The sequence below is a fragment of the Cricetulus griseus genome, chromosome 3 (genome assembly GCF_003668045.3).
Source record: "Cricetulus griseus strain 17A/GY chromosome 3, alternate assembly CriGri-PICRH-1.0, whole genome shotgun sequence".
Taxonomy (NCBI): Eukaryota; Metazoa; Chordata; class Mammalia; order Rodentia; family Cricetidae; genus Cricetulus; species Cricetulus griseus.
This window is the reverse complement of record NC_048596.1, coordinates 191,032,103-191,048,761: the sequence shown is the minus strand read 5'-3', so window position 1 is coordinate 191,048,761 and position 16,659 is coordinate 191,032,103. Positions and strand designations below refer to the sequence as shown.

At 42.9% G+C, this 16,659-nt stretch overlaps 1 protein-coding gene across 2 annotated transcripts in view; it reads right to left on the bottom strand.

Moving 5' to 3' along the window:
• Wwox (WW domain containing oxidoreductase) overlaps window positions 1-16,659 on the bottom strand; it is a 985,794-nt gene that overhangs the window by 965,772 nt on the left and 3,363 nt on the right. For both annotated transcript variants that reach the window (XM_035442699.1, XM_027410805.2), the window contains exons 2-4: window positions 14,894-14,958; window positions 13,999-14,056; window positions 10,961-11,139 (exon numbers count right to left, since the gene is read on the bottom strand). In XM_035442699.1, coding sequence (XP_035298590.1) covers window positions 10,961-11,139; window positions 13,999-14,056; window positions 14,894-14,958 — 302 coding nt within the window. The remainder of the gene's footprint in view (window positions 1-10,960; window positions 11,140-13,998; window positions 14,057-14,893; window positions 14,959-16,659) is intronic.

Here is a 16,659-nt window from a genome sequence, read left to right as displayed (position 1 = left end):
GGGACAAAACCTGGTTAAGACTTTCTAGACATGGGCCACTAAACCTGTTGCACAGCAGAGTCCAGTTCCTCAGCATCTGGCTCCCTTCTGAACACTGAAGTTGATGCCTGAACCAACCTCCCAGCACACCCTAATGAAAAAAATATCAAGAGCTCCTAGAATATTGCATCTTCTAAGGAATTAAATTACCCCCTTCCTCTTCCAACCTTCAGGGATCTTTCCTACAGCTGTGAGGTTATTTTTTTCACAACCATAAGCACCCTAATCATAAAGGACTCTTCAGTGTCTCACTTCCACCCATGTAAAACAGTGACAGAGTTGAACATGGTGGCACATGCCTGTGATTCTGCATTCAAAGTCAGCCTGCACTATATGACCCCTGCCTTAAAGAGAAAATGTGGGATCACTGAGATGGCTCAGGAAGTAAGGGTGCTTGCTTGCCATCATGCCTGATGACAGAGCTGGATCCCTGGAGCCCACGTAGTGGAAAGAGAGAACTAACTCTTACAAATTGTCCTCTACCATACACATACATGCATATACACTCAAGAGCATGGGCACACTCTTGCAAGCACGTGCTCGCACACACACACACACACACACACACACACACACACACACACATACACACACACACACAAATAAATATAACTTTGAAATTTTTTAAGAGACAGAAGTTATATTATCTACATTTCATGAATGAAGAGCCTTAGACTTAAAATACCAAAGTGGCCTGCCTTAGGTCACTCGACAAGCTAACTGCTGTCCCACAATGGAGTTTTCTTCCTACTATGTCCCCAGAACCCCCAGCTAAGGTGCTGAACCTCTCTGAGTGCTAATAAAATTGCACTCCAACATTGACTCATGCTTAAGTATTCCATGAGAGAGGAATAGCAAATCTGGCCATTTAGACTTAATTCAACAGGCAGCCCTGCAAAACCATCAGTCACATGAGCAAGTGTCACACTCAGAAACAATTGTGATCTATCTGATTCATACAAGCTCTGACGGTTCGAGTCCCTCAAGTCCCCCCACCCACTATGATGTCCTTTTTGTTCTCCAGCTACAACAACATCAACCCAGCCTCCGTTGTCTTTCATTTGATTCTTTTGTTTTTCTTTGCTAGACAATAGTACTATCTACCTTCAAACCAAAAGGGGGTAAATCTTTCCAAACTAAAGACCAATCAATGTCTACCGTAGTTGTTCAGAAGGATGATCCTAGGACCAATGCATAGCTATTTTAACAACCTTGGGAGAACCTCAAAAGCTGAAAGCTCGGAAACACCAAATTAATGTGAGGACTCACTCCAGGCCCCAGCATCCACTACAGAAATCGCTCTAGGCTAAGTGTCTGCAAAGGGCCCATATCTCCATCCTGAACACCTACATATGAACATGGAACTATCTTTGTGACTCACAGGAGGAAGTCACCTGGCCTGAGTTACTCAGGTAGGAAGCAGTGAGCAGTTTGAAAACTAGGTCATGCCTGCTTCCAGAGTCAGAACTCCTCGTCTGCCCCTCTCCAGACTGAAACCTGCCACCAATCAAGCCTGCCCTGCCTGTCAGCAGAGCTATTTTCAGCATTGGTACAATTTCACTACACGGGAGTCAGGCTCATCACATGAGCAAATGCACGGGAAAGCTCTGTGGTGTTATTAGCTTTAACAGATCTGAGGGAAAACTGCAAAGCCCCAGACCACCCCTCCCTGACTATTGTTTACTGGCCTCTCCAGCCCCACTGTAAGCCTGCCAATGGTGAGCCTGAGTTTTCCGGGTGCTCCTCTTCTACTCGGTGCCAAGACATGAGTTGTGTGCCAGGCAAGGCATATTGCCTAGAGGACTTCATGGAAGCAAATTGGGAAGTCAGGCAGGCTTCTCTATGAACTGCCTCTTGATCACGGGATTGAATATGTACTTAGAGTAACAGACACTTGGAGATAAATTAACTTCTAAGAGAAAGGGACATTTTGAAAATTAAATTATACTGCATGGAACGAGCAATCAATCAGCAATCAATATGTATCTGATAGCCATGCATACAAAATGAAAAGGCAATTCATAAAAGAATAAATACAAATGGCTAGACGTGAAGAACTGCTCCATCTTAGATATAATCAGAGGCGTGAGAATTTAATTGATTTTTTTTAAAATACTCCTTCTCAAGGTTGGCAGGGACACAGGGAACAACTGGCATTCAGATTGGTACAACAGTCCAGGGGTACAGTGTCACAAATCAAGATATTAAGTTAGTGAGGAAATCTGTTGAGTCAGTAATTCTCTTTCCACAAAATAAGGCTATAGAATGTCACAGATGGGTACAAACATTTAATTACAAAATGTCTGCCTCCATTCCACGGCTATTAAAAAGCTGGAATCCACCCAAATGTGCCACACTGGGGAGATAGTTGGAACCATATAATGGAATAGTATGCAACCATTTAAGAGGTGGAATATTTAATGGCAAGGAAAGATATGATCTACAGCTCAGTAGAAAGATCACAAGAAAAGAGAAAAGCCAGTGCCTGGGATCACAGATGCTGAATACCAACAGTATGCTTCCAGCTGGTAAGGAGCTTATGGAAGTTTTTGTTTTGTTTTGTTTATCTCTATTTTCTAAATTTCCCACAGGAAATACATTTAACAACAGAAATAATTTTTAAATCACTTAAGAGAGAAGACATAGAAAGCTAATTCCATGTAACACCTGCTTGATGAATGCTAGCTCCTAGCCCCCAGAGCTCAATGCCCACATCTGGCTCACACTATCCCATCAGGAAGGATCCCAAGCAAGCCTTCACCCATGAACCACCTGGGGTTTAGGAATTGCATCTGCCAAAGTCCACCCTATAGACCCACCCTCAGCCCTCAGGTCGCTGATTCCAGACCTGGTTCGGAGTGAATGAGCTTCGCAGGGTATGTGCATTTACTTCTCAGCAAGGAAGGTGACAGGTACAATGTGCAGGGCCCCATGGAGGGACTCATAGGTATTCAGCACCTGTCCAAGGACCTCTCTTCTCTGTACCATTCTGATACAGCTGCAAGCACTAGATGAGAATGTTAAAAGACATTCTCATGAAAGTCCTTCTATCTGAAGGGCCTATCTGGAGAATATTGTAGCAATGCATAAACACTAATTGGGAAGTCTTTAAGTACAACTTAATGGTAGGAATGAGAATCATGGATTTTTTACAACAACACAAGAACTCTAACTAATGTTTCTATGAGATCTGTTCAAACAGAAAACCTAGCTCCACTAACCTTGCTAATCAGCCACACAGTGAAGGTGATGCTCCTCCTAGGTCTCCAGTCTCCACCCTCTACCCCCACCACAAGCATGCACACACCCGAACACACACACACCTATTATAGACACACACCAGTCTAGATCTCCTTAGACTCTGGAAGGAAACTTTAACCTGACTCCAAGGACTGTCTGAACACAGTATGTAAAAGTATCCAAAAAGAAAGAAAAGTAAGACAGCCTGACATCAAGCACCAAGAGATTTGAAACAACAATGCAACCCATGCTGCCCAGCTCAGCACTTGCTCTGTATACCAGAGTTCAGTTTGGCAAATCACTATGGGGGCTTCATTTATTAAATCAAGGGAAATGATTTGAGCAGGGGGACCTCCAACCACTGGATTGTACTTCTTGATAAACCTATGGGTGCCTTATATCAAGATATCCTTGAAGAAGCCTTTGTGCCCCAATTGCAATTTTAGAAAAGAATGAGAACCCAATGGGGACAGTGTCCATGGCTAAAAAGGTACAGGACAGGGCTGCCTCACACCACACAGTGACAGCCAGGGTTCACACCTGCCAGTGGCACTTTTATTATCAAATCTGTAATAATTCCCAACAGCCATCTAGTTTTAACAATTTCTTTCTTAAATATTGAGCACATCGCCAGGCGTTGGTGGCGCACGCCTTTAACCCAAGCACTCGGGAGGCAGAAGCAAGTGGATCTCTGTGAGTTCGAGGCCAGCCTGGTCTCCAGAGCAAGTGCCAAGATAGGCTCCAAAGCTACATAGAGAAAACCTGTCTCAAAAAACCAAAAAAAAAAAAAAAAAAAATATATTGAACACACGTCTGTGTATGAGCAAGCTGAACATCTCCACTCAGGTGAAATAGTCTGCTCAGGTACGTGTGCTCACCCACAGCATTTTTAGGCCTGTGCATTTTCAAAAGAGAGGGAAAAGTCGCTGAGAAGGAACACAATACACACAACAGTATGTAATAGAGTATATTCATCCTTTTTTCCATTTACAATCTGAAAACAAACAGTTTATAAAGCCAAGCCTAAGTTCCTTTCTTCTGGGCCACATTTCTGTGGACAGCTGAGAGTAGCAACAAATGAGCTGCTCAAACTTTAATAGTAGTATCAAAATGCTCTCAAGACTGTGCAGAGCCCTGGCTGCCTGCTTCACAGTCTGACTTACAGAACCTCTTATTTAAGAAACAGATACTAAATGCAAAAGGACACATTTTCTTCTAGTACCAGAATGCATCGTTCATAAACAATCTAATTAAAATACATTATATCACACCAGATAAGGCTGCTGGGCAAAATTAAATAAATAAATAAGGTCATTGAGGCATTGTAAATGAACCTTAAACACAAACATTAATATTTAAATATTACAATCCCCACTTAGAAAAAGAAATCAGATAATTGATAGGCCAGTGCACTCAAAACTGATAATGCCAAGAAACACTGTCCTTGTGTAATCTGGCGGAACAAGCTGCTCCCTGAACACAATGGACCTTTTTGTTAAATGGACCTCTTCATCTTTAGCATTTTATACAAACAAAACAAAAACACAAAGCCAAGAAAGAGAAACTCGACACTGGCCCCAGTCTTCAGCCGGAGCTCTATCACGGAGACAGACATGTCCTAAAAGATATGTTAGGGACAGAAAAGGCACTATTTAACAAAAGCGAAAGCTAGGCCGGCCAGCCAGGGAAGACAACTACGGAAGACTCAATGATGTCGAAGGACAACAGTACCCTCTAGTGGGAAATAGAATAAACTAGATGAACATGGCTGTTTTCAGGTTAATTACAGAAAATGGCAATACTTGTGTTACAAATGCATACTGTGCCACTCCATTATAAAAAGGCAGGAAAGAATAGACTCACTTTAATTGGATTTTATGTAAGACCATTTCCAAGTTTGCATGTGATACACAACCACAGCACCTTAATAATGTAGAAATCAGATTTGAAAACATTGTCTTTAAATTATGAGTTAGAGACACTCTGTCACTGAAGCATAGCTAACATGAACTTCATTTATTAAGCTGACATTAAAAAAGTAAAAACCCAAACCTACTTGAAAATACGAAATTAGCTGAGGCCTCATAAGGCAAATTCCTTCTGACGCTGACCAGAGGGGTCCATGTGGACACACATACCCGAGTATAAACTATCTCATTCTATGAACACATTCTATGCACCCTCTGAGCCTCTTACACAGGGTCAGCAGACTACACCATGGTGATCACCACAGCATCTTTAACTGGCCTCCTGTTTGGGTATTAAGCTCCCCAAGTACTATGATATCCAAGAATAGTCATGTGACGTGGCCATTTGACTCATGAAGTATTGATTTTTAATTTTTGTATAATGCCAGTCAAGAACCTTTCCAATATTGTCAAAAATCTCAGGCTTCCAGACAGGTGTGGAGAAGGCTGAGGCAGGAGAATTGCCCTGAACTGGAGACATAATGAGACTCCTGTCTCAAAGAAAATCAACTTCCAAATAATTTCAAATCACTTTAGCTTAAGAGAACAATTGTCGCAGATACATTTAATTAATTCCCCAGGGGTCACTTCCATGATTTAGGGGTTTCCCTCTGCTCAATGAGCACCAAATTCCCAAAAGGATGATGTTACCCATGGCGCCATCAGCTCATATCTCATCAACTAAAAAGGAAAGCAATGGGGAATTTCGGAACCCCAAACACAAAGATGTGGGCTTTACTCTAGAAAGGGACTAAAGGGCAAGTTCAGGCAGCCCCAGCCTGGACTCTGATACCCTGCAATTCCTTTGTAAAGAACGATGCAGCTGCGTAGTCTTGAAGGAAAACAGCTGAGAACAGGCAGTATTTTCTCCAGGCAGGAATCCATCACAGTGGCGATTTACAGGATAAAAGTGTGGCACTAACTTCATGTGGGAGCATCAGCACATGATTTAGGGACAAGATCCTCTAAACCAATGCATAAGCACACTATGCTATAGGAATACTGCGAGGCTCTCGGCAAGGAAGCCCGACACTTTACTTTGCTTTAAAGAGAACAAATTGAGGGGTGACTGACAGCTTGAGTGTGCACCTCTTTTATCTCCAAGAGCATGAATTTGGTATGCATGTATGTGAATTTCTATAATAAACCCTGGGGTGGTGATTACAAAGATATGTATACCAGTAGAAAGTTAAAGCATCAGTCCTAAAATACATACACACATTATATACACACATATACATATTATATATATATATATATATACACATATACACACAACACGCATACATACACACACTATATATATATACACATATATACATACATCATATATATACATACACACTATATTTGCGTATATATATAAATTTATATAAACACAGACACATATTACACACGCAAACACACACCAGCATGGCTGGCCTATGCTTTTTTTCTAAGGGAAAAGCTAGTTTTATTTTTGTTAATGGCTCCTCTGGCTCAAACATCAAAGCCAGGTCAGGCTATTTCAGAGGGAAAACAAGTATGATGCAGACTGACATTATAAAGGTCCAGAAGGCAAAAGACACTTTTCACTCTGATTAAGCTCAGAACCCCTATTGGCTTAAGACTAGAAGAAGAGAGTTCTATCATTAGTACCCTGAACACTGGATTGGAAATGTCTAATGTGCTCATCCTTGCTAACAGGTTTCTAACCAAGTTTGACAAAAGCCTGACTGTTCCTCCGAAAACAGAATGGCAATGCATCCATCTCTTTGAAGCATCAATCATATGGAGCTCAAATGCTGCCCCATGCAAGGGACACGTGACTGCTCTCAGAGCCAGCCAGTGCTGAATGACTGCAAGTCGGCCCACAGGTTCGAGGTGAGCAGTTTCCACACAGCTCTGTGCTCATTATAGCCAAATCTGCTCGCAGACAGGTTTAGTTTAGGAAAATCCCCAGGAAAGTGGGAGACTTCCTAGCCTAAAACATGCCCTTTCCTGAGACTCCCCAGGACTTAGATGCTGTCATCTCCGTGTTGAAGCCGTTTCCTTCTTTTTTTTTTTTTTTACAGAATCAGAGCCAGCCAGCCAGCCAGTGGCTAAGTCCAAAGAGCCACAAGCTCCTGCCCCTCCTGCCCAGCTGTGCTGCACACATGGCAGTGAGCTCCTCCCTCTACTGGTTAGCAGGCTCCAGCTCGGCTCTTGATCTGCTAGCAGCAGCTCTGGATGAAGGGATGGCTCCCCCTGGAGCCTGAGATGCTGATTTCCACTGAGGTCCACAAGCTACAGCTTTCAATCTAAAAGTCTTCAGGTTCAGAAAGCTGGTTAAACAAAGGTCAAGAGGAAAGAGTGTTAGTTCCTGAGGAGACAACATTCTAACTTTGCAGCTTACTAAGAACACTAGTGTGGTGGGTAGATATTGGTGAGACAACTCTTCCAGCTACTCATGATGTGCTGGCCACTCTCTTCCTGAGCCTGGGTATCCCAATATCCCAGCTTCAGCTAAACTGTGGCTGATAAGAATGTGAGGCAATGCTGCTTTGTGTTCAGCTAGACCACCCAGCGTGGGAAGAGCAAATGCTTTGAGTGAAGGCCCCACAGTAAATACTTTAGGCTTTGGGGTCATATAATCCCTGCTGTAGTTACTCAACTTCTGATGATCCCCTAATTGTGCATGGCTGTGTTCCAATATAAAACACCTACAAAATCAGGTAGGTCAGATTACACCCAGGGGCTGCAGTTGATCCACATCCAGTCTAGACAGCTGAAGCCAGTCAGCAGAGGTAAAGCTAGCTAACAACTGTACAGAAAGGGACTGGGAGCAAGGTGTGGTGGGACACATCTGTAATCCTGGCATGGGATGCAGGAGGATCAGGAGTTGGAGGCCATGCTGGCCTATATAGCAAGCTCAAGGCAAGAATACATGGTAAGACATTGTCTCCAAAAATAATTTTTTCATGTTCCCATTATACTTCTACATTGTCTCTGAATTGTCCTACATTGCAGAACCATGCTGACCTTTTCACCCTGGATAAAACTGAGAATTTCTTCAGTTGCCTTAGTGATATCAAGTATTGGCATTCAAAAGTTAGCTCTGCATTGCTTATGGCCAGTGTGAGAAAGTCACAACAATCTGCTCAGAGCTCACATCAAAGGAGAGCACAGTCAGTTGGTGAAGAGAACTCAGTCCTCCCTCCACCCCTCGAAGAAAAGGTGCTGCTGCAACAGCACTCACGAGCAGACAAGGGATCCTTCATCATGGGGGTGGGGGGAGGTGCCCGCTCAGAATCAATCCACTCAGCTTCACAGGCTAAAGACTCAACTACTGATATACAGACAAGCATCTCCCTGCTGTGGGACAAAGAAAGGGATGCTGACGACACTGGCAAAGCTTCCACAGAGGGTGACATCTCTTGGAAGCAGATGCCAACTCCACTCTGCATTCAACAGGCAAAAACGAAGCAGTGATAGCAATTTATAAATTGGCAGCTGCTCCACTGGGAGAAGGAAGCCTGTTATCTGGGAAGCCACAGACTACCTGGGAAAGAACACTTTCCAAGACTTCCTCAAAGGACATAAAAGCCAACTCTGCTATGACAAAAAGGCACATGCCTATCAACTTCCAGCCTCTTTAAGTTCGATGTGGCTGCTGAAGAGGGAGAGGGATTTGTATAGATTTGATTGCCTGGAATTTGCAACATATTATTCCAAAAATTTGGAGTCAAATATTCATCACTAGCACAGATTCATGCTTGGTGGAGTAGAAAGGGAGGAGTGACAGGCAGTGTTAAAGTCAGTCCCTGAGGGAAAGCAGGGGTTGGGAGCACTACTGGCTTTCTCCAAAAGTCTTCACAATCCATCCTGTCCTAACCCTATGACTAGCCACACCAGTGAGACCATGCACACCTCCTGCAGTGTCCAGAAAGTAAACTGGGCACAGGAAGGAAGTGACAGAAGGAAGTGGGAGCAGTGGAGAGGCAGCATTTTTGCCCTTGCTCACAGAGTTTTGGGGGCCTTTTGGCTCCACATGTTTCTTCCCCACACTTCAGAATTGCCCTGTCTCAGCCAATTTGAGTCCAAGATGACAATGCCAAACACCTGGTCCAGATGATCTTTGAGAGGACAACATTCATATTCAAAGGTCTACTGACTAACATCAGACCAAGCAGCCTGACAGGAACCAATCACACACCCTCGGGGCTGGAAGGATGGCTCTCTGCTTAACAGCTGCTCATGCAGAGAACCCAGACTAAGTCCCAGCACCAACATGGCAGCTCACAACCATCTACAGCTCCAGACCCACAATAACCAATAACCTCTGCAGGACTCCGAATGTGGTGTGCATGCATGCATGTTGTCAGAATACTGATACACATGAAACAAAATAAGTAAGTTTTGAATAAATAAATAAGAAAACTGTCCAACTAAAAGACCAAGGTAATAGGATCTTTTCATTAAATTCCTAGTGAGCTGAGTGGTAAATAATCAAAGGGATTTTTCTTAATTCCTCAAATCCTTTTTTAAAACTTACTGTACAGTACCCTGGGTCCACACTCAGAACCAGAACAGTGGTCAACACATTGCTTCTTGGATCCTGAGGACCAGTCATTATTACTAGCACTGCAGCTCCACTGACAGCATGACAATATCACAGACTTTAACCCAAGGCAGAGACTGAAGTGCTGGACTGGATGTATTCTGAGTTCAGAGGAGATTCAGGAGGTGATTTTAAGGAAATTGCTTCCATTTTTTTAGAAAAATTTCCTTTGTCCCTTTACCTTAGTATGGTCAAAATTTACTGATTGTATCTTGGATGGCAATCTCAAGCTCTGAGAGCTGCCACACAAACAGTGGCTGATCTGCTATGGTACCACTTGCTGGAAAATGATGCTGAGAACTCCAAAATCAGGAAAAACAGAGAGGAGAATAGAGAAAAGCTCATGAGAAAGGTCATGAGGGGCACTGTGATAGAAGGACAGAAAGAAACCTGACAGAGGACAGCTGGATGCAATTCTATTCTTTAATCTGCAGAAGCATATCCTATCTCAAAGCAATTCAGATGCTAATGTTAGGTGTCAATGGACCAAAACAAAATAAAACCCATCCTTCAGGATGCACAAGTGCCTGCCTCATTGCTACCACTGCACCAGTCCGAGAAGCCACTGACCTCACCATGGCCACTGTGGTTAAACAGCAGCAATTAGGAGGGTTGCTGCAGAGGTGAAGACAAGGACGAATTCTCCAGTTTTATGAAGAAATAAGATATGGTTACCAAAAGAAAATGATAGGCTCAGTGACCAGTGGAAACCTGCAGTACCCTTGGATCCAAAGTCACAATCTGCTATTGTCCAGTATCCCATTACCAATCAATTTTGGTTTGAATAACCCAGGTAATTGGAATACATCCATGCACCACACAGACCGGGTCAAAAACTCTTAGCCAGAGCCTGTTGTCTCCAGCCCCTGAATACCAAAATAGCCACAGCCTTTTGCTGACTTCTCAGCTTTGAGCAACTTCAAGGTCAGGCCCCACACAGCCTCCCACTGTAGCACTGGGATTGAAGGAGGCTGTGATTTTAATGAAACGACAGCTGAAAAAGCTATGAGACCATCTTTAAACTGGAGATTCACTACCAAAGTTTCATTACAGTTATATTTAAGTGGAATTCACTGTAGCACTCACAAAATAATAAATGAGTAAAAACAAGATGACAGTTAAGCTATGGGCCTACCTATTCCTGAATTTGCTCCGGTAACCAGGACCACTCTCCCTGTGAAGTCCCGGCCCTGCAGGATCTCCATGGCGGTGGTGCTACCATCGTATCTCTGTCTGGTAGTTGGCTTTGTTGGATTATCATCCACAGTAAATGCCAATCTTGGGTCCAAGTAGGTAGTTCTTTTATTTATGTGGCTGCAAAGAAGAGAAAGGGCATTGAACTCTAAACAGCAAGGAACAGCAGCTCCAAATACCCTAATACTCTAATTCTTCAGGCAAACACCATGGTTCGTGCACCAAAAGGTTTGTCAAAGATGGAGAGATCCAGAACCCATTTGATCTATCTTCTCATCCTCAGAAGAACCATACTCTGCCTGTGAACACAGCCATGAAGCCTCTCAGAACTACTTGAAGGTTCAAGGACACAATTGGCCCCTTAGCTCTCATAACAGCTTCCTGAGAAGGCTCTAGATTTCTACTGAATTCGTGTTCATATAAATTCGTCTGCAAGATCTGCCAGCCACTCTCGTCAATACATGCCCATGTAATTTCACTGGCCTGCGCAAGGGCTTAAAAACTCTGTTATACAAGGAGAAAGTGGAAATGATGAAAGTCTTAATAACTACAAAGCAAGCCAAATAGCAAAGTTTCGATGCTGTGCATTTTAAGACCATGGCCATGCCACCTATAATAAGCACTCTACTTCTGATTTGGAATTGATCTAGAACTTACAGAAACAACATTAAGATACACTGGCACATATAGATTATTAAATTATTCCTTTTAATACCATTTTTACATTTTTAAATGCATTCTTGGGCTGTCAAGATGGCTCAGCTGCCTAGCCTGATGACTGAGCTCAATCCCTGAAACCTATGTGATAAAGGAAACAACTCCTGCAAGTTGTCCTGATGGCCATGTGTGGGCCATGATGTGCACGCATGCATGCACATACACACTCTAAATATTCAAAATGTAATACGAAAATTATGTGTATTCTTACGATCTGAGATAAAGACCTTGAAATGTCATAAACATGTTTAAAACTATTAAGAACCCTCCTGATATACAAAGAATACTATGATTTAAAATGTATGTGTCTGAGCTACACGGCATAGGCCTGTAATCCCTGCTAACAGGAGAACTGCAATTTCAAGGCCAGCCTGAGCAACTTAGTGAGATCCTGTGTGACAATGCTGACATTAGGCAGTGCTGGCTGTGCTGTCATCTCTGCTCCTCAGTGATTCCACCTTGGTAGCCGACAACTGGTGATGGTGACAGTATCTGCACATGGAAACAAATGTGCATTTCTTTTCCCTAAGGAGCTGGTTGTTGAGCATATCCCAGCACACCCCTGCAGCAGGCTAGAGAATAACTATCCAGGAAAGCCTTCTCCTAGCTTACTTCCAAAGCCCATACTCATTCTCCTTTAGATCAGCAGCTGACTGATGTGGCCATAGCTTGCTTCTGTAGTTTTATTGGGGCACAGCAATGGCCATCATTTTTTGTTCAAAACAGAAACCATGTAGTGCCATACCATAAAACATAATATCTGATCCATTACAGATAAGTTTAGCTGACCCCTCTCTATAGTAGGCCAGTCAAACCAACATGTTTCAGAATCCCCTGGAGGGCATAGGCTACCAACACCACCACCACCACACCCCAAGTTGATTTTCAGATAGTAGGGGGTCTGAGTATATCTAATAAATTCCCAAGAGCTGCCAACGATGCTGATTGGAGAGTCCACTTTGGAACCACTGCTCTAGGCCAGTAAAGAGGAAAGCAACCCAGAGAACAGCTTTACAGGAGGAGTCCGGCTACAGGGAGCCTAAGAATTTCTACAGCCACGCTCTCCAAGAAAAATGTGGAAAAGGATATTTCGAACACAAAATTAAAGAAATGATGTTCCTATTTTGATAAGGTAAAAGATTTTTATAAATCAAGGGAGAGTAAATTCTTTATAATCTAATACGTAGCAAAGAATATCCACCCACCCACCTGATAGAGAGGCTGCCCTACTGGAGCTGCCAATGACTGCTCAGACTCTCCAAAGCAAGCCCTGGCCTACCTGCTCCCAGTGGAGGAGACATGCCAGGAAGGCAGTTCACTGGGATGGCTGACAAACCATTTACTTCAGGTGAACCTGTTACTATAACTATTACTACAGGGATAGTAACAGGTGAGACCAAAATAAACTGTCACAGTAGTAATAAAAATTTGAAAAATGGAGTTCCAGAGATGGCACAGCAGTTAACAGCACTTGTTGCCCAATTGTGAGGATTGCAGTTTGGAACACAGCACCCATTCATCAAGTCAGAAATCCTGTGTTTACAAACTGTAACCCCAGCTCCAAAGGTTTACTGGCTTCCACATGAGCCAAGAAAAAGCAAGGTCCAGGTTCAGAGAGAGGCCCTGCCTCACAGGAATTTGTAGGATGACAGTAGAGGGATCTGATGCCCTTATACAGTCACACAGACACATCAATCCTTTGTAAAGTTTTTAGGAAGTCTCAAAGACAAGCAGCTTAAAAGAAAGAAACAAGGAAAGAAAGGCAGGCAAGCAGGAAGGAAGGCAGGCAGGGAGGAAGGAATGAAGGAATAAACAAAGGAATGAAGGTAAGAAGGAAGAGGCAGGTAGGTAGTAGTTCAATCAAACATATTGAAAGCATAAGAAAAATTTGATAAAATTCCCAAAATGGCATGCTATCAGATTCTTTGAAAAGTTTAATATTTTGTTTAACCTTAAAGGAATGATAGTGGAAACTGTAGCTGTTCTATCAGGGGTGTGCATAGTTAATACCACACCACAATCCATGTGGCAGACTCAAGTGTGAAGGGTGGGTCTGACCTAACTCCAAAACCTTAGTGTACAAAAGAGGGTGGAAAATCAGACTGGAAGAAAAAAAAATCACAAAGCCAGCAAAGGTGGTTATTCCTTGTTAACAAAACAGGTATATACGACTTCAAATTTTCCTGTGGTCAGTGTAGGAAATTATAATTGAAAATTCCTCTTAAAAGCCATCCTGACCATAGTTTCTACGTAGATACTTACTCAACAAAAAACACTTGTCCATTCTCGTCAGTCTCTTGTTCCCATCCATATGGCAAATCTGAAACACAAGAAAGACTGAAAGCTGTATGTGTAGTGGAATGAAGCCAAGCCACACCCCAAGATCAGGAAGAAGTGTCATCCTTCTTATCCCCTGTCCCCTAAACCTTTTGGACACAAGATTCAAGGGCAGCAGCTACAAAAGGCCTGGTATCCCATCCGGAGTCCACATTTCTGCCTCCTGACTTAACCAAAATGCTGTTACATTCTTGATCACTCCTAATTGTTCACTCAGCTCCTCCTTCTACTGCAAGACTCAGCAGATTCTCCGATGAGCATGAATTCCTGAAGCCAACAACCATGTCTGCAAGTTCACCAGACACTAACCAGTGGACTTGTGCCATGTTATAGAGCCATTCCATCATTTTCATGTACCACCTCATCTGTCTTCAAGTAGACCCTAAACCCATTGAGGCCAAGGAGCTTCAGTGCCTTTTGTTTTTATTCAGTACTCCTATTCCATGGATTATATACTTGTTTGGAAGCACTGAAAGTCATGGCTATCTCTGTAGGTTTCTGTAAATACTGACATTTGCCTCCACAGCCTCCACAATTACCCACCTGGTGCAACTACAGAGAAACCCAACTAGTCAAAGGCCCCAAATGTTTCCATAATCTTTTGTTCAAGGCCATAAGGCATATTCCCACCCACCTCCATCTCAATCTCCTCTTCTGCCACATCCCATTAGACTCTCAGACAGAGAGACTTGTTCCTTGCTGGTCACCCACCAGACAGCCTTCCCAGAATGACAGGGTCAACTGCTACCTCACCACTGGGACATCTTCCCTAGCTAACCAACGTTTCAGACTTAGGATTTTGTGCTTCTGACATACAGACCTCCTGCAACTCGTCTTCTTTTGCCGGTTTTCGGATGTTCCCACTGGGTCTTTTCCTCAGTGTGGCTGTAACAGAGACCCACAATAGAATAAGTTAACACAGCTAGTGAGTAATCACTGTATTAAACTGTGTCTCTCCCAGATAGAGCTGGAGTAATAAGAACAGACACAGAAAGAAGTACTCAGAGCAGATAATTTTTAGGCTACATCAGGTCAGAGGCCCCAGGTTGCAGGTTGGAATCAATCCTGAAGGAATTTTACAGGCCAGGTAGGGAGAGCAGTGGGAGAGCAAGAAGGGACTGGGTCCAAGTTATGAGTCAACTTCATAAATCTCTATGGATCACAAGGTTCTAGAAAGACATTTTGTATTTCTTTTCCCTTTATTTAAGGGTGTACTGACAAACTTCAGTGTCTGGTTTATAATGTTCACATTTAACTATTAAATGTAGCTTAAATACAGCATTGTTAATGTTAATCTTTTTAAAATCTTTATTTTCCTTGTTCTTTTTTGCGTTGTTGGCTTTTTGCTGTTGTTGTCTTGTTTAGTTTTGTGGTTGTTGTTTTTTGTTTTTTGGAGACAAGGTTTTGTGCACCTAAGCTGGCCTGAACTCACTATGTAGCCATGGATGACATTAAACATTTAATTCTACTGTCTCTACTTCCTAAGTACTAAAATTACAGAAGTGACTTTAAAAATGTACATTCTGAGCAGGCAAAATGGCTCAAGAATGTAAGTGCATGTCATGCAATTCTGACACAAATTTCCTGCCTGGATCCAATGGTGGACATAGAGAATGAGGTCCTGAATTGTCCCATGACTTCCACCAGCACACCATGACATGCATACACCATTACACACACACACACACACACACACACACACACACACACACACACAGTTCTAAATGCAGATTCTGAACCCAAGTGTAACTTCAGTGTCTCATTAATCATTAGGAGTTTTGAGTGCAGTCAAAAGGACATTAGGAATGAACACAGTAAGACAGCAGCAGCACAGACCATCTGGCTATGACAAGATGACCATGGATCTATGAACGTTAGATCTGACAAGACAGTCCCTACGCACCACTAGTCCACTCACTCCACCTCTTAGCCATCACTTCCTGTCATTTGCAGAATGGGACTGTTATGAGGATACTTCAAGTGGTCCCACAGAGAATCATTATAATAAAATGATGAGCTATAATACGTTCATGAGCTGTCCAAGCTCACTGAAAATGGACTCTTTTATCAAGGAGGCTTCCCTTACCCCAGGCTCTAGCAATGTTTATTCCAAGTGTCCTTCAAAGCCCCCAAGAGACTGATGGGCTCCCTGGTTTGTGACAGGAAGAAAGGAAACAGCAGACAGCTAAGGGTATTAAAAAAATAGTCTAGCCTTAAACATGGCTAGACTATTCCTAAGTGCCTTCCCTCAGCTACTATTTACCACAATATAAAAATTTCTGTGGTAAAGGAAAGCTTGTCCATGGAGAGCATGTACTGGGAAATGGGAAGGCCAGCATGACCTCTCCACAGAGCTCCAGATGTCTGCTGATGTTGTACACATCTGACTTAAAGCTGTGACTTTACTTCTCTCTTGGTCGGGCTCCTCCAGTTTCTGATGGGCCCTGTGAGTACTCCACCAGATAGAATTTTGCTGTATGTGGCTTCTATCTATCTGCTACCTAGTATTTGTTCTTTTACATTTGTTCGATTCACATTTAATAAACTCAATTAAAACTGAAAGTCTAGCTACAATAGATCATTCTC